This window comes from Aspergillus foveolatus (assembly GCF_047715535.1).
Source record: "Aspergillus foveolatus strain CBS 279.81 unplaced genomic scaffold BDW70scaffold_2, whole genome shotgun sequence".
Lineage (NCBI taxonomy): Eukaryota > Fungi > Ascomycota > Eurotiomycetes > Eurotiales > Aspergillaceae > Aspergillus > Aspergillus foveolatus.
Genome location: NW_027396066.1, coordinates 473228 through 501010, shown reverse-complemented (window position 1 = coordinate 501010; position 27783 = coordinate 473228). Strand labels below are relative to the sequence as shown.

General features: G+C 50.4%; 7 protein-coding genes across 7 annotated transcripts; 2 read left to right on the top strand and 5 right to left on the bottom strand.

The window, feature by feature from the left end:
• Positions 1 to 218: 218 nt before the first annotated feature.
• On the top strand, positions 219 to 8138 carry BDW70DRAFT_155496 (putative HEAT repeat protein (DRIM); the record flags this gene model as incomplete). Its single annotated transcript, XM_073740041.1, has 2 exons — positions 219 to 1570; positions 1619 to 8138. The coding sequence occupies 2 exons, from the start codon at positions 219 to 221 to the stop codon at positions 8136 to 8138; spliced, it is 7872 nt and encodes a 2623-aa protein (XP_073600653.1).
• A 312-nt stretch (positions 8139 to 8450) lies between these two features.
• Positions 8451 to 9065, bottom strand: BDW70DRAFT_155495 (DNL-type zinc finger protein; the record flags this gene model as incomplete). The annotated part of the gene is made up of 1 exon (XM_073740040.1): positions 8451 to 9065. The coding sequence occupies one exon, from the start codon at positions 9063 to 9065 to the stop codon at positions 8451 to 8453; it is 615 nt and encodes a 204-aa protein (XP_073600652.1).
• A 205-nt stretch (positions 9066 to 9270) lies between these two features.
• On the top strand, positions 9271 to 12272 carry BDW70DRAFT_38748 (cullin family protein). Its single transcript, XM_073743893.1, has 4 exons — positions 9271 to 9516; positions 9619 to 10011; positions 10068 to 11932; positions 11984 to 12272. Exons 1-4 carry the CDS (start codon positions 9475 to 9477, stop codon positions 12153 to 12155), a joined length of 2472 nt encoding a protein of 823 aa, XP_073600651.1. The 5' UTR covers positions 9271 to 9474; the 3' UTR covers positions 12156 to 12272.
• Positions 12273 to 12549: 277 nt separating this feature from the next.
• Positions 12550 to 13428, bottom strand: sld5 (putative GINS DNA replication complex subunit Sld5; the record flags this gene model as incomplete). Its single annotated transcript, XM_073740039.1, has 2 exons — positions 12550 to 13185; positions 13252 to 13428. The coding sequence occupies 2 exons, from the start codon at positions 13426 to 13428 to the stop codon at positions 12550 to 12552; spliced, it is 813 nt and encodes a 270-aa protein (XP_073600650.1).
• A 994-nt stretch (positions 13429 to 14422) lies between these two features.
• nimT (putative tyrosine protein phosphatase MIH1) lies at positions 14423 to 16288 on the bottom strand (the record flags this gene model as incomplete). The annotated part of the gene is made up of 4 exons (XM_073738628.1): positions 14423 to 15542; positions 15604 to 15832; positions 15889 to 15956; positions 16035 to 16288. The coding sequence occupies 4 exons, from the start codon at positions 16286 to 16288 to the stop codon at positions 14423 to 14425; spliced, it is 1671 nt and encodes a 556-aa protein (XP_073600649.1).
• Positions 16289 to 22212: 5924 nt separating this feature from the next.
• Positions 22213 to 23611, bottom strand: BDW70DRAFT_126785 (MOSC domain-containing protein). Its single transcript, XM_073735146.1, has one exon. The coding sequence runs from the start codon at positions 23424 to 23426 to the stop codon at positions 22323 to 22325; it is 1104 nt and encodes a 367-aa protein (XP_073600648.1). The 5' UTR covers positions 23427 to 23611; the 3' UTR covers positions 22213 to 22322.
• A 107-nt stretch (positions 23612 to 23718) lies between these two features.
• BDW70DRAFT_126783 (putative pyroglutamyl peptidase type I) lies at positions 23719 to 24924 on the bottom strand. Its single transcript, XM_073735145.1, has 2 exons — positions 24690 to 24924; positions 23719 to 24617 (listed from the first exon to the last, which is right to left on the bottom strand). Exons 1-2 carry the CDS (start codon positions 24798 to 24800, stop codon positions 23895 to 23897), a joined length of 834 nt encoding a protein of 277 aa, XP_073600647.1. The 5' UTR covers positions 24801 to 24924; the 3' UTR covers positions 23719 to 23894.
• Between the last annotated feature and the right edge of the window lie 2859 nt (positions 24925 to 27783).

Sequence of the window (27783 nt, the reverse complement as noted above, 5' to 3'; positions counted from 1 at the left end):
ATTTGCCAAAAACGTTCAGGAAGCTTGGATCAACTACACAGCACGTGATTATAACGCTAGTACTAATATAGCCAAGTGTATGCCACCACAATCACCGCTAATCTCCGCACCGGAAGAAAGTAGTTGCGTCGCCGAGTAATTTTTTTGACGGATGGGCTTGATGCGGCGGACAAAGAAGATACAGTCACGGTCACGCACCATCTCGGCGCTGCTTTAGGATGGTAGCAATATCGACGGCTTCGCGGAATAAGCCCGCGAAGCGGGTGAAGTCTGGAACGGAAACGACGAAGCAGCACCGATTTGAGAGCTTCTCTCAGCGTGTGTCGAAGCTTAAGATCGACCCCATCCACCGTGTACGGCGACCCAGCTTTGGCGAAGAAGGAGTTGAGACGTCCTCCCACTTCCGATCGGCGTTCGAGCACTGGGCTGAGTTGAACTTGTCTGAAAACTTCGTCGCATTTTCCCGCCGAGTGAGCCCGCTTTGCGAAAGTCTGGCGCAAATTGTTTACTATGAAGAGAAGATATTCAACTTGCTGGTGGAATACATCGATAAGCGCGACAGTAATTCAATAGAGCCTCTTCTGAGTCTGCTCTCCCAGTTCGCTCGAGACCTTGGCGTGCGATTCGAGAAGTATTTTGCGGCCTCTGTGACCCTGGTCGCTTCTGTCGCGGCCACTCACCCCGATGTCGAAGTGGTCGAATGGAGCTTCACCTGTCTGGCATGGACTTTCAAGTTTCTGTCCCGACTTCTGGTTCCCGATCTGCGACAACTTTTAGGTATCATGACGCCGTACCTCGGAAAGGAACGACAGAAACCGTTTGTTGCTCGATTTGCCGCAGAATCCTTGTCATTCCTGATTCGCAAAGCCGGACTCGTCTACTATAAGAACCCGGAACCTCTTCAACTGGCAGTCACATTCTTGTTTGACGATTTGCGGCAGGCCGTAACGGATTTGAAGAATGTGGAGCTATACAAGTCGGGTCTTATGGCGATGTTTTCCGACTCAATTAAGGGTGTGAAGAACGGGTTGCACTCAAATGGAACGGACATCTTTCAGTGCCTACTGAAGTCGGTGTGCACGGATGACGATCTTCGGAGCAGCCTCGCACTTGATGTTGCGAGCGGTGTCTTGATTAACGTCATCCATAGTACGACGCCTGAGACGTTCGAACCCATTATCGATATCCTAACGTCTTATGTCCAATCCGATGTCACGACTGGGAATAGGAACTGCGCTGTCGCCTACACCCGGTTACTCTTTCTTTGTGTTACTACCCGCAAAGGATCGCGTGTCAAGAGCTGGAAACGTGTGCTCGAAAGCTTGCTCCTTCTGCTCCGGGCCGCTGAGAAAGCATTTGATGTCTTTTCCGACGCTATCCCGCAGCTACTCACCGCAGTTGCGTATTCCCTCCAAATATCGCCAATGGACGAGATGCTGCCTTTCATGCGTCCCCTCATGGACGCCGTGACAGTTGACAGCCTCTCAGCCTACTTCCTATCATTCTGCTCTACCTTCTCCGAATGGGGTGCAGAGCGATTCCACAGTGTTGTTCTTCCGTATTTTCAAAGGTCCGTCGACTGCTCTGACTGAAATTGGCGTTCGCTAACACCGTCCAGATTCGTAAACAACTCTTGGGAAGATCGCGAGTACGAACTCTGTTTAGCTCTACTTAGATTAAGCGGAGCAGGTTGCGTTACATCAGAAGCCATGAAGCCTGGTTATATCGTCTGCCCAGCTTCCTGGAAGTCGAGAATTCGAGAGACGCTGCGTAAACCTGAACATACCAATCACGGCGTGGCCCTGCTGAATGCATACACTAAGCTTCCCGCAGCGTTGGCTTTGTCTGTGGAGCCTTCTCTTTTACCTGATATGTTTGAGGTTCTACATGACAACTTGGTCTCCGCGCTGAACGATGAGAATTCCAGCCTAACACCTAGGACTTCCTTCTTCGTTGGACATGGGTTTAAGACCTACGTGGACCTTAGTTCAAACCTAGGGAAACTCGACCCAGGCCTCTGGAGCCGAGTAATTACAGTTGCTGCAAAATACTCGCGGCTGCATGCCTTCCTCGAGGCTACATTGGCTTACGTCTCTGCTTGCCCTGATAACGTCGGCGTCGATACATCCGCAATGGAGGCTTTCGTGAATGCCTTGATTGACAACCTTGCAGCGCCTTCTCAGCAGCTGCGACTTGTATCATTGAAAATTCTACGCGATCTGGTTAAAGCTCTGGGTGAAGATGCTTCGCTTATATCTCTGGCTGTCGAGATCGAGGAGAGTCCTCTCACTTTACAGAGCGCAAGGGTTTTGTCGATGCAAGTAAGAAAGCTTGCCATATCATATCCTCAGATTATTTCGCGCAGGTGGTTGCCTCGACTTCTCCCAACATTCTGCTTCGGTTTATTCTCCAAAAAGCTGGCTCCATTGTGGGATGACTCTGCATCTGCCCTGAAGTCCATGAGCGAGCACGCTGAAGGAGAGAAAGTCGTCACCGAACTGGCGACGAAGTGGCTTCAAGAGAAAGGGTCAACTGTCAGCGAGACAGAGGAGGACGATGACGAAGACAATCAGGTATCTGGTTATTATCAGTGCTTTAATGCAGCCAAGGTCGAGAGTCTATCTGCAAAGCATTTCCAGTCTTCTGAGCCGGCGTCGGCTTTGACGCAGGACTTCGAGAAGGACCACGCACTCCTAGATCTGGCCCCGACTGCTCCGCGCACTCAAGCGCTTCGTGTATTCAATGCTATTCCTAACCTAGCGGAGAAGCGCTCTCGCCAGATTGTACCACTGTTCCTCTCATGGGCTCTACGAGACGAGGAAGATGGCCAGTCGCCTATAGAAGCAACAACTGATGTCGAGAATGGCCAGGACTCGTACATCCCTTGGGGCTTCCACGACCGTTTGTCATTTCTCAAGCTCCTCGGGCAGTTCGTTAACCCAACTGTATTGTACAGAGCACCAGAGGTTCATGATGCCCTTTTGGGGTTGCTTTGCCATGGTAACTCGGAAATTCAGAAGTGTGCACTTAAGGCTTTGTTTACGTGGAAAACTGCGGGTATTGTACCCTATCGCGAAAACCTATTGAATGTCCTGGACGAGTCGCGATTTAACGATGAGCTTGCGGTGTTCGTTCGCGTCGGCAAAGAGGACAGCTTGATAGAAGACAAGCATAGAGACGACGTTGTGCCTATCATTCTTCGACTTCTCTATGGTCGGATGATCTCAAAAGCTAGTGCGAGCACTGGACAGGCGGGCCAAACTGGACGGCGTAAAGCCATCCTACGAACCCTAGCGCAACTTCCTGATCATGACTTCGACATTTTCATGAAAATTGCTTTCGGCCCGCTGGGCGACGCTCACTTGGTCAAAGACGGTCAAGTTGACCAGCAATTCTTCCTGCAGGAGCCACTCGGACTAAGGAGACAGATGGGTCTGCTTAAGTTGATTGAAACTGTTTTTGAAACTCTTCAGACTCGTATGACTCCGTACGCCGAGCAATCCATGGATGTTGTGCTGCACTGTCTTGTTCGAGCTTGCCGTGCCCTGGCCAAGGAGCAGCAGAGCGCGAGTGCAGACTCCCAGGAGGGACGGCTAATTAATGTCCTGCGAAACATTCGGCAGACAGGTATTCGTTGCCTTGACCTCATCTTTTCTGTCTCGCAGAATCGGGACTGGACATCACACGTCGGTATTATCTTCATTGAGGTTGTCAATCCCAGGCTGGAGAACTTTGCTACGGAAACAGCTCAAGGAGTTTCAGGTCTTCTTCGACTGTTCCACACCTGGGCTTCTGCTTCACGGTCTACATTCTATCTTTCACGATTCAATGGTGTTCTGTTGACGAAGATTGTGGATTGTCTTGCCGTTGACTCAGCCCGTGATGAGGTTAAGATATATGTCATGGACGAGATCTTGACGCCTTTGATTGATATTGCCTCGGGGAAAGAACTTGAAGAGAACGAAGAGATGGGAGACTTTCCAGCTGGTGAGATATGTTCAGAAGTTTTGTCACCCTATATCGAGCATATGCTCTCTCATTTAGGGCGTCTTCTGAAACGCGGCCCATCCAAACCGGTCTTGGTCTCTGGTGTCCATACGCTCTCACACCTCGCACCATGTGTCGAATCATCGAAGCAAACATCAAGCCTGATCAGTACATTAACGTATCTTCTCCGCCAGCCGTCAGACAGAGTCTCGCCCAAGACAAAGTCGGATCTCCTTCATAGCTTGGAGCACTTCTTGCCACTCTACAACGCAAAAGAGGACGAAGCCCTATCCCTGGAAGTATTTGAGGCTGTTTGCTCCATGTTTGATTATTTCCGGGACGACAAGAATCGCGAAGTTTTGTCAAGGGTCTTTACTGCTTTTGCCAACCACACACCTGAGCTTTCTCAAGTCGCTTCTCTCTGCGAGGATCTGAATTCAGTATCTGTGAAGAAACTCGGGGTGGACTACGAGCGTCGCCTGCAAGCCTTTAGAATAATCAACGAGGACCTCTGGGATTCATTCGACGCTCAACAGTGGCGACCAATACTGTACAACATGCTGTTCCACCTCAAGGACGAAGATGAGTTGGCTATAAGGTCCAGCGCCTCTTTTGGTCTGAAACGCTTCATCGAGCGATCTGCTCGTGCAAGTGCTGACCAGACAGACTCATTTGACCCCCTCGTCAATGACATTTTATTCCCTGCGTTGCAAAGTGGAATGCGACAAAAGTCTGAGCTCGTCCGAGCCGAGTTGGTGCAAGTTCTTGGTCACTTGGTCAAACTGCACCCAACGCGTCCTGCTGTGCAGGATATGCACGTGCTCCTTGCTGGTAACGACGAGGAGGCGTCCTTTTTCAACAATCTTCTTCATATTCAGCAGCATCGTCGTCTTAGAGCTCTTCGACGACTGGCCAGCGAAGCGGCTAACGGAAACATTCAGGCGTCGAATATCAGCACCATCTTCATACCGCTGAACGAACACTTCGTATTCAATGAGGCTGCTGATGAGAACGCTCACAATCTCATTGCAGAGGCCGTGTTGACTATTGGCGTGCTCGCGGAATGGCTGGAATGGAACCAGTTTAGGGCTATCTTTAGGAGATACCGTGGCTACATGCAAAGTAAATCCGAATGGGAAAAGAGCGTTTTGAGGCTTCTAGGAAGAATGTCCGATGCTCTTACGAATGCGATGGGCCAACTGACCTCTCCCAACTCTCAGACCGAGGATGGCGAGGATGCCATGGATGTCTCATCTCCCAAGAAGTCCACCCTTGCTCAATCAATACCATCAGCATCTAAAGTTGCAAACGAGCTTACTACAGGATTCATTCCTGTGTTGACGGACTTCATTCACCACAAGGATGAGGCTCAAATGAGTTTGCGTCTTCCTGCGGCTGTTACAACCATTAAGCTCATGAAGCTACTGCCTGAAGCTGATATGGCCATTCGTCTTCCGGCGGTTCTTCTTGATGTTTGCAGTATCCTGAAGAGTAAAGCTCAGGATTCCCGGGACACGGCTCGGAAAACACTGAACGACATCGCTCTTTTGCTCGGACCTAACTACATGGGCTATATCCTCAAGGAGTTGCGGCATACTCTTAAGCGAGGCTACCAACTTCACGTGCTCTCCTTTACTGTTCATTCTATTCTTGTTGCAACAACAGACGATTTCAAGCAGGGTGACCTAGACTACTGCTTAGCGGATCTCGCCTCGGTGGTTATGGATGACACTTTTGGTACTGTTGGCCAGGAGAAAGAAGCCGAAGACTACGTCAGTAAGATGAAGGAAGTCAAGAGTAACAAGAGTTACGATTCGATGGAACTCCTCGCCAAAAATTCAACCATCCAGAATCTTGCTAGCTTGGTGCGGCCATTGCAGTCTCTTTTGCGGGAAAAGCTCACCTCAAATATTGTGCGGAAGGCCGACGAACTATTGCGAAGGATCGGAATTGGTCTCTTGAGAAACCCTGGAGTTGAAAGCCGTGAAATTCTCATCTTTTGTTACGAGGTCATCAAAGAGGCATATAAGGAGCCGGTCCAGCCTGGCGCTCAGGTTGCCAAATCTGCTCAGGAAGAGAACTTCCTAATCAACATGAAAGGCCAACGCCGGAACGAAAAGCGAGGAAGCACGTCCTCATACGTCTACAAACTAGTCCGCTTCTCCTTCGATGTCCTTCGCTCTGTCCTCAGCAAGTATAACTCGATCTTGACTCCTGCTAATATCGCCGGCTACCTTCCCATGATTGGAGACGCGCTGGTTCAGGGACATGAAGAAGTGAAGATTGCAGCTCTCCGCTTCCTTTCTACGATTATTAAGCTCCCTCTACCAGAAATCGATACCAATGCCACTGTCTATCTTACGGAAGCCGTAAAGCTTATCAAGGAGGCACCGAGCACCAACACCGAAGGCGCACAGGCGGCCCTGAAGTTAATCTCTGCCATGCTTCGGGAGCGGAAGGATGTCAAGCTCAGAGATGGACATCTCGCTTATCTGCTCCAGCGTCTCACGGCTGATATCGAAGAGCCAGACCGCCAGGGCGTCACTTTCAATTTCATTAGGGCGGTCATGGCTCGCAAGTTTGTGGTGCCCGAGCTTTACGAGCTCATTGACAATGTTGCCATGATGATGGTCACGAATCAAACTCGGTCCGCGCGTGATCTTGCCCGTGGTGTGTACATCCATTTTCTCATTGAGTATCCGCAGGCCAAAAATAGGTGGACGAAACAACTCGCTTTCTTGGCTAAAAATCTTGAGTACAAACATCAAGACGGTCGTCAATCCGTTATGGAGGCGATTCACATGTTGCTCTCTAAAACAGGGCAAGAGTTGGCCCAGGACATTGTTGGTACATTCTTCCTTCCGGTTGTTATTGCCATGGCGAACGACGATGCGGCTGAGTGCAGAGAGATGGCTGGTGCATTACTCGGTGAATTCTACAGAAGGGCGGACCGAGAAACGATGAAAACTATCCTTGAGCCACTTCGGTCTTGGATTGAGCAGATAGAGAATCCTCCGCTCGCGAGCACTGGATTACAAGCTATGAGAATCTACTTCGAGGTGGAGGAGACCGATAAGGATAAGGAGGCAGGCTTTGTTGCTCAGACCCTCCCAACGATCATGCAGCCCATTATCAAAGACACAGAGACGACCAACTGGCAAACTCTGTATTTTTCGCTGCAGCTCTTCTCCAAGCTATCCAAGGCTGTCCCTTCAGTTGCGCTATCCAAGGACCGTATCAAGACCTGGAACCTCATTTGCGAGTGTCTATTCTACCCTCACTCTTGGGTTAAGACTTGCGCAGCCAACCTTGTCGGAATCTGGCTCGCAGACTTGGCCAAGACAAACGCAGCCGTTGGATACAGCTCGTTGCCCCTGGTCGGAGCTACTGGGCTGGCTATGAACAAGGATACAATGCTCCTCTTGTTGCGTGCTAGCCTTCGTGCCCTCCGCACCCCAGGCATCAGCGAAGAACTCGCCATGCAAACAGTCCGCAACACCATGTTCCTCGGACGCTGCTGCGCCCAAAATGGCCTTGAACTGGACGATATCGAAGACAAAACAGAAGACGACTCCGATGAAAGTGACAGTGACGATGACGAAGGCGATGCCGTCAACGGCGAGACCCAGAGCGGCCGCAGCCGAAAGAAACCTGCTGTGCGCTTCATCTTCGAGCAGGCCTCTTCCATCCTCCGTCGCGAGTTCGTTACAACCAAGGCACCTTCTTTGGTTCCCAAAACTGCCGCTATAGGTCTTATTGCCGCTCTGTGCCGTCACCTGGAAGCAGAGCAGGTGCTTGATTCCCTACCTGTCATCCTGCTTCCCTTGCAGCATCTGACTGACTCGTCTATCCCGGCACCGCGCTCCTCAGACGAGGCCTTCCGGGAGTCATATAAAGCTCTTGTTTCGAACTGCCATGAAGTCTTGGACCTTCTGCAGAAGAAGCTCGGTACCACTGAGTACATCAACCAGATGTCAACTATCCAGGAGGAAATCAGGAAGAGGCGTGAGGGCCGGCGCGTCAAGAGGCGCATTGAGGCCGTTGCAGACCCTGAAAAGTATGGGCGTGATAAGAAGAGAAGGAATGACCGCAAGCGTGAGAAGAGGAAGGAGAAGAGTGCAGAGCATCGGGGTAAGAGGCGTGGTTGGTAATGAAACCAGTGAATTGTACGGTTGTCATTTGCTATTTATAATGGTTTTAGAATCGGCGTTTAGGGAAGAGGAGAAAGTGATGTTCTCTATTATTGCTAAAATACAGGGTTGGAGCATGAAAGTATTCACAATATAGGAGATGAGTGTATATAGAACAACAGAGGTATCATGAACAACCCAAATTTGAACGCCTCCATCTATGCCCTAAGTTCAAGGTTGTTTTCTGTCTTCAAAATAATCATAAAACAACCCTGAGCGCCCTTTCATTGCACGCCAAATAATAAGCCATTTAGACACCCTAATCTGCCAAAATCAATCCTTGCCACTTATTTTCCCCTCCTCACTCACAGTCCCGTCCTCTCTCTTCGTCACCGTTCCATCCTCCCAGAATTCCATGTCCCCCTGCAGAGTCCCCCTCGTAATAGCCTGGCCCCGCTCCTTTAGCAAATCATCCAGCGTCTTGCCCTTCTCAAAAAAGATGCCGAGGTTGTCGCTGATGACATGGCGGTTCTTGCATGACGGACATTGAATCAAAACAGTGCCACGATGGTACCCATGCTTCGACACACGGTGTGAAGAGCGTTCCCCACAAGGCTTGCAGGTAAATGAAAGCTGGTATGCGGGCTCCTGCTCCCGACGCAATCGATTTTCCTCTGCCGCCTTTGCGTCCTCCTCCGCAGTTGCGGACCGGTCGGTGAGGGGCTTGGAAGGGGGTGAGTCGGAGACGTAGCGAACTGAGATTGTTTGGCTAACTGCTCGAATCTTGTTGGGAAGGTATGTTGGAGGTAATGGTCGAGAGATAGAGTGATAACGACTGAGACTGAGCTGGGAATAGAGGCGTGGAGCTCCCTGGAAGAGAGACTGTGTCAAGGGTCGGGCGTTGTGAAGCGCCCACCGGCCACGAGAGAGACGGAGGGGTTGGGCCATGGTCTGAAGTAGTTGGAGTAAGGTAGAGGAGCTCGATAGTGTGTGATCTGAGGTGTTAAGTCAAACGGTTCACGAGCTTGCAAAGTGTTGAGCAGCTTAACTGCAGCAACGACAGCGGAGTTTGCGCCGGACTTAAGTTCTTCCAGCTGCTTTCCTCCGCGGCCTTTTAACCTACTCGACTCGCCTTCGGACTCGACGACATCTGCCTTTGGAGCGAGGAGTGTGCGTCTGCGCGCAAGGACAGTTTCGTTTCCCCGTTGCTGACGACGGATTGTTCGCGTTGGTTCACTGAAGCTTGGTGGGCTGATCCTGCCTTCCCTCATCAACCTCATACACTTCCGCTGCCCCGCCACTATCTTGGAACTACTTGTGTTCGTAGGTGGATGGCAACTTTCCAGGTGCTTTCAAAATGGCAATGAGGGCGCGACAGAAAATTCGGGCTCCGCGGAGGGTACGTCACCCCATTCCCGCCGTCCATGGTGGCTCTCTCGACTCGCCAAAGCAATATCATGATCTCGGGCTTGCTGACGGGTTGCTAACGGGCTTGTGCTAGGGAATTCCCGTAAGCGGAGACGGATTCGAGAAAAATTGGAAGGACCTATCGACTTCTCTAAGAAAAATACATACGAAAGACGCCTCAGAGTTGTCGTTCGAGCAGCTATATCGGAACGCCTATAGCATTGTATCGATTCAGCGTGCCGAAGACCTGTACGAGCGGACAAAGGAACTTGAGAAAGAATGGCTATGCGGTGAGGTTCAGAAGCGAGTCGTTGCCGCAATCACGCCTAGGCTGTTGCTCGCCAAAGAGGCCGTGGATATGCAAGATCAAGTGACGGAGGCTACGGAGAGGCGGGAGACCGGGGAGAGATTTCTATCGGCCTTAAGGGAGGCGTGGGAGGACCATCAGATCTGTATGAAGATGATTACGGATGTTTTAATGTACATGGTAAGTCAATTGGTCTGTGCTGATTGGATTTCCCTAACGCAGGAATCGACGCATAGGATCGAGTCGTTGCGCTTAGGAAAGTTTCCATATACGCCGCCGCCATGGCATTATTTCGCGACCACGTTTTGCGGTCACCAGTGTCGTCGAGTAATAATGCCGTCGTCGCTGATGTGCTCAAGTCTACGGTGTTATTCATGATCCAGTTGGAAAGATCAGGGCACATGATAGATCGAGCTTTAATCCACAGCTGTATTAAGATGCTGGAGGGCCTGTACGAAACGGAGGCGGAAGAGGAGTCTTCTAAGCTCTATTTGACGTCATTTGAACCGGACTACTTAGAGGCGAGCGCAGCGTTCTATCGCGCCGAGGGCAAGCGACTGCTAGAAACGGTCGACGCTGCCACTTTCTGCGCTGTTGTCTCTGCTCGCATAGCGGAAGAAAAGGAGCGCTGTCAGTATACGGTCTCTCTCCTTAGCGAATCAAAAATCAAGGAGATAGTGGATAACGAGTTGATCCGCAATAATCTGGCCGAAGTTGTCGATTTTGAGGGGACCGGGGTTCGAGTCATGCTGGACCACGACAGGATAGACAATCTAAGCAAGATCTATGCTCTCAGCGCACGGGTGGATCCTAAAAAGACCCATCTGACTGCGGCTGTACAGAAGCGTATAGTCGAAATGGGTAACGAAATTAACAATGCTTCCTTTGCTTTAGCACAGGCACCTGCACAGCCTAAGTCAAATGGCACGGACGCAGGGCAGAAAAAAGAGAAGGAAAAAGAAAAGCCCGTGAATCAAGTCACATCATCTGCCATCAAATGGGTGGATGACATTCTTGCCCTCAAGAAGAAGTTTGATGGTATCTGGAAAGATGCTTTTGGGTCTGACCAGGTGCTGCAAAGCGCGATTACGGCAAGTTTTTCGAGCTTCCTCAATTCCACCCCCCGCAGCTCAGAGTTTCTTTCGCTCTTCTTTGATGAGAACCTCAAGAAGGGCGTTAAGGGTAAGACGGACAACGAGGTTGATGCTCTTCTAGAGAACGGAATCACCCTGCTGCGTTATATCAAAGACAAAGACCGCTTTGAGGCCTACTATAAAAAACACCTTTCTCGACGACTACTCATGAAGCGCTCGATGAGCATGGACGCAGAGAGACAGATGATTTCCAAAATGAAGATGGAAGTCGGCAATCAATTTACCCAGCGACTAGAGGCCATGTTTAGAGACATGACCATATCGGAGGATCTGACTGCAAGCTATAAACAATTCGTACGGGAACAGGGTGACCCCGATAAAAAGCGACTCGAGCTGGACATCAATGTCCTTACCAGCACTATGTGGCCTATGGAAATAATGTCGAGCTCAAGGGATGGTCAGGTTGAGCTTCCGTGCATCATCCCTAAGGAGGTTGAGACTGTCAAGCAGAGCTTTGAGAAGTTCTACCTGGACAAACATAGCGGCCGCAAACTTTCGTGGCAGCCAAGTATGGGCACAGCTGACATCAAGGCAACTTTTCAACGGTCAAATGGCAAAGTGCAGCGTCACGAACTCAATGTGTCCACTTACGCTATGTTTATCCTCTTACTTTTCAATGACATTCCCATAGGCGAGTCCCTCACATTCGAGGAGATCCAGGCGCGCACGCGGATTCCAGATAACGATCTCATTCGAAACTTACAGTCACTTGCCGTTGCACCCAAGACTCGAGTCCTCAAGAAGGACCCGATGAGTAGGGACGTCAAACCGACGGATAAGTTCTATTTCAACAATGATTTCCAAAGTCCATTCATGAAAGTACGCATCGGTGTGGTCAGCGGTGGAGCCAACAAGGTCGAGAGCCAGGACCAGAGAAAGGAGACAGAGGAGAAGATGAACAACGAGCGCGGCGGTAGTATTGAGGCCGCTATTGTGCGCATCATGAAGTACGTTGCTTCTGCCCTTTTTGACGTCCAGTGCTGACATACTTCGTATAGGCAACGCAAAACATTGATCCATTCAAACCTGATTAGCGAAGTCCTTAGCCAATTATCTGCCCGTTTCGTACCCGACGTCAACATGGTCAAGCGTCGAATCGAAAGTCTGATTGACCGCGAGTACCTCGAGCGTGTTGCCGAGGACCCCCCGACATACGGTTATGTTGCGTGAACTTCTTCATCTCATCTTCTTCTGTTGTTTATACTTCAATTTTGTTATCTGGGCGAGGCGCATGCGGTAGGGTTAAGTAAGGATGTCTCTGGGCCATAGACTATCACTGTCTCCTCTCACATCTAAGGACTTGTGCATCGGTCGAGTCCCGCCTTCATTTTCATCACACGGTGGCATTACTTATGGGTTTCGGCGCTGATGATCGATAAGACTTGGATCTTGATTCCGTTATTTTAGTTTGAACACTCGAAAAACATGCGAAACCTCGACCATGATATATCCCATGTAAATGTATTCCATAAATCACCGAGGTATCTTCTGAAAAAAAAAAGGTATATCAACGCCACTATGCAATGCAATGCCCATCTATGAAACCTCAACAAATAAAGCAAGATCACAAAACCTCCACATCCCCCCTCTCCCAAGCCTCCTTAACAGCCTCCCACCTAACAACCCAAACATCTCCCATCCTCATCGTCCCCCCATACACTTCCTCCCCATCATCACCCTCGCCGGGGCCTGGCGGTGCAAGAAGTAGCACCTCATCTGCCAAACACCTTACAAAAACAGCCTCGCGCGTATCCGGCCCCTGCACCATACTCGTCCCGCCCGCATTATCATCCAACCGTCGAAGCTGCGGCGGAAAACTGTTCAAAAAGCTCGATCCGAAGTGTTTCGCGAGCAGTTGCTGGTGCGTATAGAGGAACGTTGCTTCGGAGGGACTGAGTGGTGACGATCTTGGGAGGTTGTCCGGGTCCGGGAGGGGTACTGAGTCTTCAGGCGTTTGATACTTTGCTTCGGAGCTTCCCGAGGCTGGTGGAGGGTTTGGTGGATTGTGAGAAGAGAGAAGTAGGTAATGCATGCTGTGCTTTGTGAGTTTAGAGAGGCGATTGCGCAGTAATGAGCGGACGAGGTATTGACTGCGAGAGAGGTCGGCTTGCAGAATGGAGAGGGTGAGCGTGGCGTTTGGGGTTACTGTGCTGCTTGTTGGGTCTGAGGATGCGGCGGCGAGGTCTTCGATTGTTTCGATCTGCAAGGATTATTAACGATTGACTCAATATGCAGGGAGGTAAGGAGTGGTTATCGGTTTCAGTACCTGCTGCCGTACGCGTTCCATCATGCGCTCCATCAATCGCGCAGGCCAGGGCAGGAGCTCTGGGGCGCTGCGCTCGGCGACCCAGAAGCGGGTGAGGAGTTGGTGGTCGAGGGCTGTGGACTCCGGGCCGGAGATGTCGGTATGGTCGACGGATGCGAGAATGTCGTCGATTTCCATGGCTAATTAATAAATTCAAAGAATCGGACTGAAGGTGTTTTATATAGTGTGTTGCGAGAAAACGATATGCGACGAACAGTGGAGAGCGGAAGCGGAGAAATTTGATGCCTTAAGGCTTACAATATCTGTTGTACACCAAAAAACCCTTATACACGCTACGTATAGTCATGTCTACACCATACAAGGAAACAGGAGGATTATCTAGAATTATTCCATTCTCTGACAAAGGAAACTAATGTCTTTATGTTTCTGCTCTTCCAACCTGATCAGCAACTGACAGTGGGTGTTTTCATATATGTACAGTGTTCGGCATTCCAAACGTCACGAGGATTCGCGGTCCCCGTAAGATAGGCCAATATTAGGTCCAGAACTGCTGCGCGCAATGATTAGAGTCTCATAGACGACCCATTCATGAGTATGTACTGTGATTGGCTGATTGAGTTGGGCACCCTCGCATTGTACAGAAAAACGGGGCGGCGGATTAAAAGACGATAGGGCTGAAGGAAAAGTTTTTCGAGAAGCCAGATTCTTGCGGTGAGGTATCATAGAAATGTAACTCGACGAGGTGTGGTGTCCAAGCGTAGTAAGATCCGTGGAGATTCGTAGGAGACATAGGAAAGGAAGGGATCGGTCGAAGGAAACAGTAGTAACAAATGTGCTGAAGAGCTTCTTGGGGTGAGACTGACGCGATTTGAATGTGTTGATGTGGTGGTGAATAAGGTATGGGTGAATATCGTGGGGAAGATAGGTAGAAAATCTGAAAGCGAGCGAGGGTGAACTTGGACCGTTGTACGCGAGGCGAGGATTCCTCTAGTCGGGTGTCCGCTAAATGAGTCTTGCAATGTTCTCGAAATGTAAATAGAACCCCAAACACCAATATCATAAGAGTCGTTCGACCAATGGATTATCCAAGAATCATAGGTCGCAAAGCCATGCAGAGGGCATGGGCGGAGGAACCGCAAATGAGATGCTTTGTTGAATTTCCATACTGAAACTAGTATGAAAGCATGCGGCGGCCCGGAAAGCGGCTGCCAGGACTGTCATTGAACGGAGAAGCGAGAAGTTTGCGATCACCGGGGTTGTTCCTACACCTTCCGGTAGGGCTATCCTCCATTTCCGGGGACTGTTGGCCAAAGGCAAAAGTTTGGGCCCGGCTCAATTTGGACCGCTGCTTGACCTTTCCAAGGCCACGCTCGCAAGCAAACTCGTGCTCCTTAGCGGACATTTCGACGTAGTTTTGAGGGTAGCACAGCGATCGATGCTCAGCAAAGAAACCACTGTAGCCCCCTTCTAGAATGTACATATCAGGATAAGATAGTTGGGGGTAATGATCCACGTTATAAGCACGATCCCGATGCCGGATATACTTGGCCATAAGAGGAGCCCTGTGTACCGAATACTCGCAGTGGAAGACTATAGCAGTCCGTGGCTTCGGGTCCGCAAAAAGTTCAGCAGCCAGATTCTCCTTGTCATTGTAATTGACAGCTCCGACGATGTGCCCGCCATCGTATTCATATTCAAACCGGCAATCAATGATCATGATATTGTCAAACATATTATCATATTTTCCCTCTTTAATATCCACGAGGGTGGCCTTGTCGATGCGAGGTAGATTATCTGCTTGCTCCTCAGGAATGAAATGAGGTAGCTGCAGAGCCTGTGTTTCTTCGAAGTCGCTGATGGACTGGAGTGGTGCATTTGATGTATAAGAAACCTCGCTGTCGGCAATTACATCCTCGGGATGTTCGTACATACTCAATGATCTTCTGCATTGCTTGCGGGGCCGCATATTCGGGTGCGCACTTTTCCGAACTGAAGCCGCCGATGGTGAACCATTGCCACGGACATGGCTCCCACTTCCTAATGGTGGTCTTAAACGCGAGTTGAGGCCACTGGTTGAATTGATACGCATCATGGGTCGTTCACGCTGTGGGGATTCGCCAAACATGTCCTCCAATGATGCGACTACGCCCGATGATGTCTTGTTGAATCCATTGGTTTGAAACTTGAAGGGCGGTCCTTGGCTTTCCGGGGCAGGTCTGGTCATTCCGACCTGGAAGGACTGCGCTTTGCTTCTCGCCAAGCTAGGCCGCAGAAAAGTCGGACGTCTTCTCCTAAAGTGCAAAATAATTAGACCCTCATAGACACTGAACAGTCCCTCAAGTCTCCTCTTACTCTTGTTTACCATCCTTCGGTGGTACCGTTGGTGAATCCGGAACAAGGCCGTCAGTTGACATCATAGTTGTGTCCATTGGGGAGCTCTCCAGAGTTGGCGAGTCCAGCTCGATTTCAGGTGTACTGATGAATGGAGGTTTGTGAGGCAGTGGGGACATGTCCATGATATCCATCGCGGGTGCAGGTGATGAGGATGGAAGGGGAGGAGTGGTCATCGCATCATCGACCCCTAGACATATATACATGTTAAGCTTTGGCCGTTTTCGTCCAAACAGAAGGTCTTACCACGTCTGTTTCCATTTCCCAGTAGGCAAGCAGAGAACAAAGACCGTCGTGGCGTAGCAACCTGGGGGCTGAGATCTTTGTCAGTAGTTTTTCTTTGGCAGCACCAATAATGGACGAGCAAAAGTTGCAAGAAAATCATGACGAACCTCTGGTCGATGTGAAAATTTTGAGACAGATCCGCAGCAAGGCTCGCTGTTGGAGATGAGCCCCGGACGACCTTCGTACCGAAGTAGTCTCCGTTAGACCTCTTCATGGACAAGTCCTTGAAGTTAAACCCGCCGGGGCCAAGCCCTGGTAGAGGACTAAATCCATGATAAGACGTTGGTGCATCTGAACGGAAACAATGCCCCAGCATTACAGACGGAGGCTGCATGGCAGCCAAAGGCGAGGAATGTTCCATAGCAGCAAATGACTGTATCCCTCAAGCCCTCTAACCCTCTGATCCGAGTGCACGAAACGGCGACGCTATCTAGCAGAGCATACGCTACGACGGCGAGTATGAATGGATGCAGTCACGGTAAACTAGACGTCCAATGTTTCTCAATTGCAGCAAGTTGGATTCCGGCCTCAGAAAACCCTTCAAAACGGCTCCGCACTCGCTGTGGACCAGCATGTACCGGAGACTTCCTGGTGACAGAACCAAGCTACAGCGGCATGACTGGCAGGATCAGGTAAGGTGAGAGGACGGAGACGAGGTAGGAAGCGGGGGAGGAGCTATGCGAAGCATGGAGTCATTAATAAAACGCCCGAACAATGCAATATCGCCAGGGGAAGGGCCACAGTCTGTACAATGGTACGCTAATGCAATGGGGAATACATACCGAGAAGCGGAACGGTTCAGGCGAGGACGAGGGGCAAGACTGGTGCCGCGGACGAGTGCGGGCTTAAAAGGAAGAGGAGGAGAAGGGAGAGAGGGAGGGATGTGAGGATTCAAGAGGAGAAGAGAGGAGAGGAAAACGGCGTTCAAAAAGTGATGCGTTGAAGGGATGTTGTTGCAGCAACGCAAAGTGGGGAGCCGATCTATGCTCACCAAGTAGCTTAAGCGACGGTACTGTACGGCGTATGGCGCTTACAGGGTCACCATCTCGACCTCTAATCCGGAGCTCTGTCCTTCTTCGCAATCAATTATATTTAGACCTTGCTGAAAACTATCTCTGGCTTTATTGTCGCCTTCTCTGACCCTTTGCGACCGACAGGTGGTCGGGGGTACGCACAGTATGTAGGTACGAACAGGTACGATACGCAGCACAGAATACATGTCAGGCTGATGTCACGGGTACTGGGGGTGGAATCTCGCAGACGCAGGCCCCAAGTTTGCTTCGGAATTCCCTACGAGGATTGATTTGCTTCATCGACGCTCGTTGCCGGGACTCCCTTACCGCCAGCTCAGCGCTAGTTCCGCCAGCGTATCAGCACAGGGCTGCATCTGGAGAGGCTGACCAGTGACCACTCTTGGGGCTGGGGCTGGCTGAGCTCTGCGACGGTACCTGAGCGCTGCTAGCTGAGTGTCTCCCACTCAGTGGGATCCTCAGTCTCGCTTTTGACAGGCTCACTGTGCGACTTGAAGCCACCTTCCAGAAACAAACTCCTCGCTTTCTCTCGCTTGAACAAAGCTTCGTTGCTTTAAGGGTTCTAACTTTAGGTAATTCCTAGACTCCTGGCATATGCACTCCTCCCTCCCTAGGTACAAAGAGACTGACCGTTCTCCCCAGGGCGTCGACTCCGGAACCCTCGCCTTTTGCTGGAATCCTCTGGCCGACCGTGCCGTGTCTTTGAATTTTGTTTTTTTTTTTCTTTATTTTTCCGTTTTTATACATCACGGCCAGTCTAAATTGGAGATCGAATCTCATAAATGCTCCACCAGCTCCACCAGCTCGGAAAAAGAGCTTTCAGGAACGGCCGAACAGCGTCCAGCCGCGCATGAAACTCGGTTTTTCACGCCAGACTCCGTGGACTCCATGGTCCTGCATACATGGGTCGATATGCCGGTTATCATTGGTAGAAGCTTGGTTATATCGCGAACAATAATGGTGGAAGATCCCTTCCCTAAATCCCCAGACTTTTCCAGCTTCTAGCAGGAATAACATGTTATGTCATTCCGATCGGGAAGAACTGCCTTGCAAAGTAGCATTCGATGATTTCATTGAGCCTCGATTGTTCCGCTTCGGCGCGCCGAGTGATCGTCCTGCCTGGAATCCTGCGCTGCGCACGACTCGCTCGTCCAGGTTAACGCCTGCTGGCCCTTACGCGAATCGTTATCGTCTCCTCGAGTCCCTGCATAGGGATATCATTATCATCTTTTTATTTGTTGGCTGGATTATCTCTATAATTGTTCCTTTGGTTAAATCCTTTTGCCCCGACTACAATCGCTTGCCGGAGTTGGGGTCGATAGAATAGCCTCGGCGTCACCGACGGCAGAGCTAGGCCTGGGGAAGCGCCTCAGCTGAAAAGCGTCATACCCCTCAAAGCCGGCCGTGACGCGATGGGTCTTAGACTCTTGCCGTCCCTTATGTCTGAGTCGCCCTGATGGTTAGATGGAGCCTCAACCCGTTAGATACACCTGCTACTAAGTTATCTACGCAACTGCTCGACGACTTTCGTCTGTCATCTTTGCTCTAGCTTTTCGAACTCGCACTCATGATCATAATCTGACTCGGAAGCTCTTCATCGGGGTTAGCTCAACCAACAATCAGGCTATCGACCTCTCAGTCCGTCGAGATGCTCCGCCACAACTCGTGGGACTCGCGAATCACGCCTTCGCCTTGAATTAACATCCACGATTGCATCAATAGCCAGCCCCTCATATCTTGATTAAAGTCTAATTTTATCTTATCCGAGGATCTATCATTGTTGCAGAGCCCCTCATCCTTGAGACGCCGGTCGACTTGAGGCGCATCCTCCCCACAGCTGACGGCTCTGGGCTTTCGTCCAAAGTCATAGGCTGGGCTGACCCGTCCGTTCGTCTTGCACGCGCCTGAGGCCTTAGTTACATGCAGTCCACAAAGGGCTTTCAAGGCTTTAAAACAAAGGTGGCTATGCATAGGAGTTTATACTCTTCGCATATAATCAACTTTGAGCTCTTGCATGAATCGGTGGTCAATGAAGACTCCGCGCCCGGACCACTTTACGCAGAGCATTGTCAACAAAGCCGTGGGTAATCTGACGTCAGACCAGCCGTCTCGCGAGCGCAAAAACATGTTTCTGGCCCAAGTCTGTCGCGGTTGACCAATACTATTGTTGCGTTCATGTTGCGCAGTATCATGAAGCCTGGACAGCCAGGCTTCAAGACACACCCACTGTGTGCGGGGTCGCAGCTATGAATTTCCGGCTTATCAGACCATGTGGTCAACTCTAGCGTCTATCTTATGCAGTCAGAATTTAGCATGCGACTTGACATCGTCATTGTTATTGTACTATGACATGAACTTTGCTGAAGGTTCCGAATTACCAGATCGATCGTAAACATCGCCAGTCGCGTTCCATGGATCGCATTATCTAAAGTTTCTTTCAGCCTGAGGCATCAGTTACCGTTTTACGGTAATGGACTGCACGTGCTGTTTCCCGGACCATTTCCCCACTGAGGTGAAGGAGTGAATTATTGGTTATACCCGCTTCCACTTGATTGGGACAAAGAATAGGGACAAAGGGAAGCGGCATATCGATAGTGAACATTCGCCCCAGTCTAGCCACCGATCTATAAGTGCGCCCACGTATCGTGATTGTCTTCCTGCCCCGTCATCGCCTTCGATGCTCTGAACCGGAGAGATCTGCAGAACTATTGTGTTCTCGTCCAGATCTCGCCCTGCCCATGTGCCAATGCGCACTGTTTATCACCGAAAATTAAAGTCGAATGGACCCAGGGCTCATCGCACCCGAAATATTGAAGTCCTGGGTTTCGCATCTCCTACAGACCTTCCAAAGCTAGAGTAGTCATGGATTGATTGTCATTATCGCCTCGATAGGGCTTGAGCGGACAGTCGAAGCAATAGAAAGCGGGGTACTCCGCGTTCAAAGTTCATGCCTATACTGAAGGCTTCATTCTCTTGGGCTAAAAACCGATACTATGGCCTTTTCATGGGATTGATGACCGTTAGCTCTCCGACGCTCGCAGCCACTATAGCTTGGGTTCCGGCTGAAGCCCCTCCGGCTACGAAAGGGGGCTCACTTGTCTCTTCTCAATCTGTACCGTTGACAGGTTGTGCCCGATCGCTTGATGCCATGTGCGGCAGATTCAGCTATCTTCGCGCCTCCTCTCTGTCCATGATACAGTCATTATTTCTTCAGATGTGAGGAGGGCATCTAGGCGAATATGCCAACTCTTCAACTCTGAATTTTCTCGTAGATGAAAACTCAAGTTGAGACTGAACAAGCGAGAAACAAGTGGCAAGCTCTGTCTGTTCCACAACCTGCATCCATGCCATTTTTTGGTAGCTCTTCTGATCCGCGATTATCCTTTGTCACACTAAGGCACATGTCTTACAATAGGCTTCGCCTTTGCATGAAGATTTTACTACCTCTTATTGACAGGTGCTAAGCATAGGGTGCAAGGACAAGCCTGTTCAGGTGAGTGTAGCTGGTTTAGAGTTGCTTTGTTTCATACTCTATAAGCTTTCCAGTTTCGACTAAATACCTTGCTTATCCTTTCCGCTTCGATGTTTCTTATGCCAGCTTCAACTGATAGAGAAGATTATTTTATCATCCTATGCGAACTCCACCTGCTATAGTTCCAGGAAGTCTGGCAGCACCATATCTAGGAAGCCAGGTTCCCAACAGGAATACCGCTTCTGGCACGTCCTACTTTTGCCTTGATTCTTCCCGACTGACAAGAGCTAGATTGTTCTAACTCGGAAACTTCAACCCCTTCGTACCCCTTGAAAGGAGCCAATATCGATATCGCTTGTACCAGAAGTGGCTTATTCTGCATAAGCTACGGGAAAGGACCCATTCAAGCATGCGACCCTTGCTCATATCTCCACAATCCTTGTTAAGGAACGGATTCCTAGCCATCAATCAGCTTGAAGGAAGGTAGGCACGCCTGTGGGGTCTACGGGAATAGGTATGCTAGGGCCCGATATATCCTGCTTTTGCACGGCAGATGCAGTCAAATCTTGATCCGCCCAATCAACATTCCTCCGATTGCTTAATGATTTTGCCTGGGATACTAAGCGTACCCAGAGCGACGCGTGCTAGAAAGCGCCAGAAATGTTCGAATCATGTGGATTGGTCCATGGCCGGCTTCCAAGATTTCCAGACACCGCATTGCCCGCTCAACTCATCGAATGTCGGACTACCTGCTGCGCAGAGCGTTTCTACCTGCGAGGCTGCGGCAAAGCAGCCTTTGGGTCACAGCTCTGTTGTATAATTACATGAGGCGTTTTTGAATTCCAGTCACAACTCAAGCTATGTCGATGAAGGACAAGATCACCCAAATCAACACGGTTTACTTCGCAGGTGATTCCCCTCCATTTTGGACATCAATCTGACGATTGTGGCCGACCGGGCTGGCAAGACGAGCATACTGAGCTGAAAGCTCGTTTCTCAGATAGGCAGCCGACTCTCGTTTCATTGGCTAGTTACATCTGCTGACGTTCAGCCTTTATGCGTCTTAAATTCATTGTCAGGTACTCTGATCACGGATGTAGCATCAGCAGGTGCCAACTGTGCCTATCCACAGTATACGCAGGATGTACAGACAAAATATCAAGGCTGCTGGCGCTCACATAGCACCATCGAGCAAGTTAGACAGCATGATGCCACGGCCGAGGGCTGCGAATGCGCTTCCTCAACCGTATACTAACAGCATTCCTAATGCGAAGACCTTGGGGGGTTCGTGGGGTCAGCTTGCGTCAAGCATGTGCCTTCCAAGGCATCAATATTTCTTCATAGCCAGCAACCTAGCCCCACAAATTCTGTGAAGTACTAGGCACAATTCGGCTTACCCGGCGCATGAACGTAGTCATGGAAACCCTCAAGTGTCATGGCTAAACCACATTCCAGGTTGATTACCAATATACATAGCCGTCAGCCTGCCCACGAGCGAGCGTTCAATAGAAGTCTAGGCGGAAGCTATTATTTGCGAATTGCTCGTGCTCTTGGCCCCTGAGAGCCGGAGCTCCGTCAGGTATATGGGAGAACAGGTGTGGTATATGGAGGTTTAGTCGGTTGAGGCTGGAGTAGAGACAGCCTCACGAAACCGGGACCCGAGGCTAGCATTACTTGGCGTAACAATATCAAATTCAATGGCACAGAATTGCTTAGAGGAGTCCTTGGTTAACGTTAGCCATCTAGCCAAGCGTGTTCATCTTCCAGCTGCACGACCAGTTCGTAACCTTTGCATAGTAAAAAGTATATAATCCATGTAATTCTTGCTCATATATAGAACGAAGACGTACCTGCAATCACAGCCTTCAGATAATTAACCCCAGAATAGAACCTCAGAAACCTTTGATATAGAAATGCTCGCTCGTCTCCTCCAAAACCTCAAACTTCATGCCCACTCTGATCTCCCCCTCCGACCGAGGCACGCCCAGCATCCCAAAGCAAGGCTTATACTTCAACCCCTCGTCAACCCTCCTATAACTCATCATCGTATCCCACGGCTGCGTCTTATGTTTCTGCGCCGTCTCGGGATCAACATTCGGGACCTGACATCTACCGCACCTTGCCACAATATCATATGTCAGGCAGTCTTCCTCTCCCAGCCCAGCACCATCCGCACTCTTCTCACCCCCAGGGCCAGCATGAGCAGTACTACTGCTCCCAATTCGCACCGTCTTCCACGAGTCTTCAACCCACGCATCTCCCTTATGCCCACGGATAATGATATTCGGTCTGAACCGCTCAATCGTGATCTCCTCGTGGCCCTGCGCCTTTAGCCGTTCATTCAGCTCATCGATCGACGCCTGCGACGCAACGAGCACGGGCAGAACGTCGGGAAAATTCGTATTCTGCACCCGGCCCAGCAGCCTCGGGTCCCCGTTACCCTTCAGGACCCGCGGGGTGGGGCCCTTATACACAAGGACGACGGGGCGGTTGAGAAACTTTGAAAAAAGCTGATTTATGCCAACAGACTCTCCGTAAACATATCCGTCCGTAATCGTGTCCCATATCTTGATGTCCGATGCGAGGTTTGTGTGTTCTGCGAGCCAGGCAGGGGAGGGATGGGCAGGGATGGAGATTGTCTCGCTCTTCTCAGATGAAGCGGGCGTGACGGAGAGGACGAGTGACTCCCCATCCTCACTCAGCGCTGTGTTAATGAGCGTCATTTCGGGGATCTGGCGGATTGTAAGGAAGACGTGGGTTTTCTCATCGACGAGCATCCAGCGACGGTCGAGGTCAAGGCCGGTCATGCATTGCTTTGCGACTTTTGTTTCGAACCCGCGACATGATTTTATCGGGTACACTCGGAGGGAGATAATTTCACTGGGCTTTTGCGAGGATTTGGATTTGACGATCGAGCGGAGGGAGTTTGGTTTAAGAACGCGCCTGAGGAGGATCGCTAGGACGAGCAGCAGAGCTGCGATGAGAATCGGTGTCATTTCGGTGTCGGTGGCACTTGGAAGCCCATGTGCTGGCTTCAGTGACTTAACGGCAGACAGGATTCAGTGTCGCAGTGAGAGCGATACAGTTCCCTTATACGTGCGGGGGGAGGTCCAAATATTTGGCGGAAATGATGCCGATGGCCATTGAGGGCCCAAGCCGTTCTCGGTTAGTATAGTCACGGATACGTATATGATTGGAGATTAACACTACGCTATTCCTCTTCTGTTATTATGAAGTAGATGATGTTCGACTTTTCCGAGTTAGCAATCCAGCTCCAAAACAGGGCGATGTTACAGAAAATAATGCATCAATACATTTAAATGCGGCATAAGTAACTGGAGGTATTATAATATGCGCCCCGTCGATGCGATAGTGGCAGAATCGCGACGCAGCAGTGAACACCATATCAGGCCCAAATCATGCTCGCTATAAGAACCAAGCAGGTAACTTCTTAAATCAACATACTATACCTTCGCGTCAACCCAACGACTAACCAGAGCCTTGATCAACGCAATCGCCACTTCTTTCCCAGTCGCTACGTCCGCATCACGGCAGGAAGAAGGCACATGGAAGAATGCAACGTTCCTGTCCCGACCTTCTCGCAGCGCCAACGACAAACTCGTATAGAAAATGAACTCGCATAGATACCGCCCCGCGTCCTCAGAGATACGGATATCCGCACCCGCCGGAGCAAACGCCTGCCATGCCTTCAAGAACTCACTGTCCGGCGGATGAGGGTTCAGGTTCGTGCGCGACGACGTCAAGTCCAATCTCACTACTGGCTCTGTCGCGGGATCGCTGCGCCCAGCCGTCAGGACGTGAGGGAGGGTCTTCTCCTTCCAGAGCTTCTCGCCGTCCTCATATCCCGCGCGGCCGAGATTATCGGGCATATTGTATGCGTCGCGATGAGCTTTCGATTCTATCGAATAGTAGTTCCTAGTCGCAGCAATACCCATGTGGATCACGATGTCCGGATGGCGGCCGTGTGTTTTCACGTACTCGTCCATTATGTAGGGGATAGTTGTCCGCACTGCCGAGTATGCGACGGAGATGGGAGAAGGGTGGACATGTAATGCGATGCGCCGGATAGCAGGTGTCCCTCCAGGTGTATCTGTAGGCAAAGATATGGATGGTGGAAGAGCTGACGCTATTAGATATGACGCATTGACCACATTGGATTTGAACGGCTAAGAAGGGTCAGCCAGCCCATTCTACCTCAATGATGCCGCCAATCACTCAAAAAAAGAGCATTGACTCACGCCGAAGCCTGTCACAAGCACAGAGATCTCCTCGGGGTCTGCGGGCGATAAGGGCAAGTCCGGCGCCAGCGGTATGCTGGATAAATGCACGCCTGAGCCAGAATCGCCCATTGTTGGTTAGGAAGGGGATAAGATTGATGGTCCTGACTACGGAGACCACAGGGACTGTCGGACAGAAACACTGCTCGTATGGATTTAGAGAGAGTATGAGAAGAACGTCTAGTGAGAGAGTGACGTTCGTAATGATAGTTGAATGACCGGCTTTGGAGCTCCCCCGCCTCCGCAATGGGCCTCTTGGCACGGATCACGCGATCTGAGCGAACCTGGCCAATCACCGCACGCGTCAGCTGGAGACGTACAGCTATCTATTGGCTAAACCTCCCGACGCTCAGACTGACCCGCTCAGCCATTACTCATCAATGAACATCTTAACTGTATCTTCAAGCAGTCCATGCAAGGTCAGACTGGGGTAGGTAGAGATGTACTAGGATAGTGAAGTTTCTGCTGGGTAGTTTCTGTGGTTTGCTGAATATCTAAATGCATTAACTACAGTGGCAGAATTTAGAGGTGAGGAAGACTGATATATATACTTTATATTCAATTTCTATATTCAGTATGTTTAATAGGGATATGAAGGTGAACTCGTACATATCGAGACGCCAACGAAGAAATTACGAAATACCTATTTCAGTGATCTCGTTCCCCGCTGATTGAGATTGACATTGCCAGGGTTGAGTCGCAGTTGCCGGTCGCTGCGGGTGATCGCAGTGGTTGCGGGTGCAATTTGGTGTTGGATTAATAAAGGATTGTTGGGGTTCATGCGTTGCTGACGCTGCCGCCATAGTGGTCATATTATCTAGGGCCCTCTCAAACATAGCCTCAGCGTAGAAGACGCCTCTTCGTGGACCCCGCTTATGCGTTAGAGCATCCCAGCACATGTAACGCTTTGGGCCAGTTTAGTACGATTCAGAGTCTTTAGCTCAAACACTCTTCCTCCTCCTCTCTCCAAAAAGCGCTCTATAAATACGAACGTGGCGGCAGTGAGAAATCTAGTTACTTAATGGATGGCTTGTCATTGGCGGCTAATGGGCCAAGGATTGCAGCTATGTGTAAAGCAGGTGGGCAGGGAAAGTGTAAAGTACGAAGTAATATCGGTTGGGCGGAGGGTCCAGTGAGGTCGTCCGTATCATGGTGGGGAATGAATGGGTTGATGTGTAAAGGAAGCACATGTGGAAGCTTTCGAGAAGCATGGCATCGGAAAGGTAGGAGTTGTTTGATAGCGGGATTTGAATTACCTCTAATTTTGGAGTGCTGTTGCCTACCGCTGCGCATGCAATAGCTTTCGATGAATGGATGAAAAGAGCGGCCATGTAAGACCACACATGGTGCCAGAATGCAGTTGAAGCATAGGGACATAGAGCTGCGCATTTTCCAATTTTTAGGACCGAATGACGAACAGGGTTTTTTGGACAATGACTTGTATTTCTGTACGTCATCGTCATTGACTGGCGAGTTGATGCAGATATAAGTTGGGAGTGATCCATGAGCTTGATATCGGGCTTTTCGCCCTTAGGGAATTGAGGTAGAGGGCGGCGAGGACCTCGTATAGAGTCAGTACGGGCCCATTCTGTTTTAACGGCAATACCATCACACAGGGCTATTTATTTGGTCTATTGGGAATCCTCGGTTCAAACTTCAGTGAACTCATCGTCGGTTATCAAGAGCAGTGGTATGAAGTTGAGGAGCTAGTTTAGGATTATTTCAGGATCACCAGTGGCAGAGTGTACGCTAGATAGTTAGCTGTGACTGCGAAAGTAAGAAGGGCGATAAGGAAGGGCACGATGTAACCGCCGCTCACTGATTCAGTCAAACGCATCCATGCCGGATGCGTCGCTTGTGCTTCTCTGACTTAATGGCATGGCCTGCAAGCGGCCAGAAAAAGATGAGCCCACAGCTATGAGCCATCCAAACTGCTCGTCCTACGCTCATCTAACATTGGAGGACCTTGTTTGTACCCTGCAGGTAAATTCCGAGAGAAGAGACATTGCACGCTCTCGCAAGACGGATAGTCGCCTAACCCGCCGGTATAGGCGTTCCACGCGGGCGAAGATATCATCAACCGTGACATTGCACTCCTTGGCCGGTAGCGCCTCGCAATGTTGGCAGTAAAGCGCAGAACAAAGATTATAATGCTCATTACAACAAGCGAGTTACCCGCCGTCGCTGTATATGTTCATAAATATTGTATGTCGCCCCTCTGTTGCCGATTTATAACGAAATAAAGCGCCCATTTATGATCCCATAGGTCCCCATAAGGGCGTCGGCCAGCGCCTTGTAGGAAGAAGAGCAGTGACGGCTACAAGCAGCTCGAGCAGACATTTCGTCGATCAAGGAGACTTTCCAGTCCTGCTGCTGCTGGGTGCCGAGCGGGCGGATACGACTGCGACTGGCAGTTGTATGAAAGAGTCTGCGCTGCTGCTGCCAAAAATTCCAAAGAATAACGCTGGATCGCCAGTGCCGCCAATCAAAGTCAGCGCTATAGGGTTCGACAGCCGGGCTATCCACGCCGACTGCACTGGCGGGTGCCGACACCTTTCTCGTCGACGAATTGTCGGAGTTACCAGGTCTTGACAACGTCGGGCGTTGAGGGAACCAAGTTACGGTCTTACGGGAATTTCGGGGTCATCGTCGTGCTCGGTATACGGCCAATTCGTCGTCTCTTCTTTTCACGCCTGTTCCAACCACCGTGGGAAACTCTTAGGAGTTGTGGCGGAGCGAGGCCCAGTTGTGCTCGCCTGGTCTAGCACCGACACATTTGGCCTTGCGTCACCGGCATGAGGCACATGCAACGGCAACGTGAGTCGCTTCCTCTGAAAAGACATGAACCTGAAGTAATGGTGGACAGTTTGGGAACGAATGTTTTGAAGCGCGTGCAGGGTCGCCGAGTGCGATCATGCTGGAGTATTCCTCAGAGGACTTGAAAGGGTAACTTGACCTCTGCAGAGCCGTTTCCACTTCACAGGTTGCAGCATTAGAGCCACAAATTAATGTAATCCTGGAGGAGCAATTAGCTTGGGGTGTTTATGATGACGAG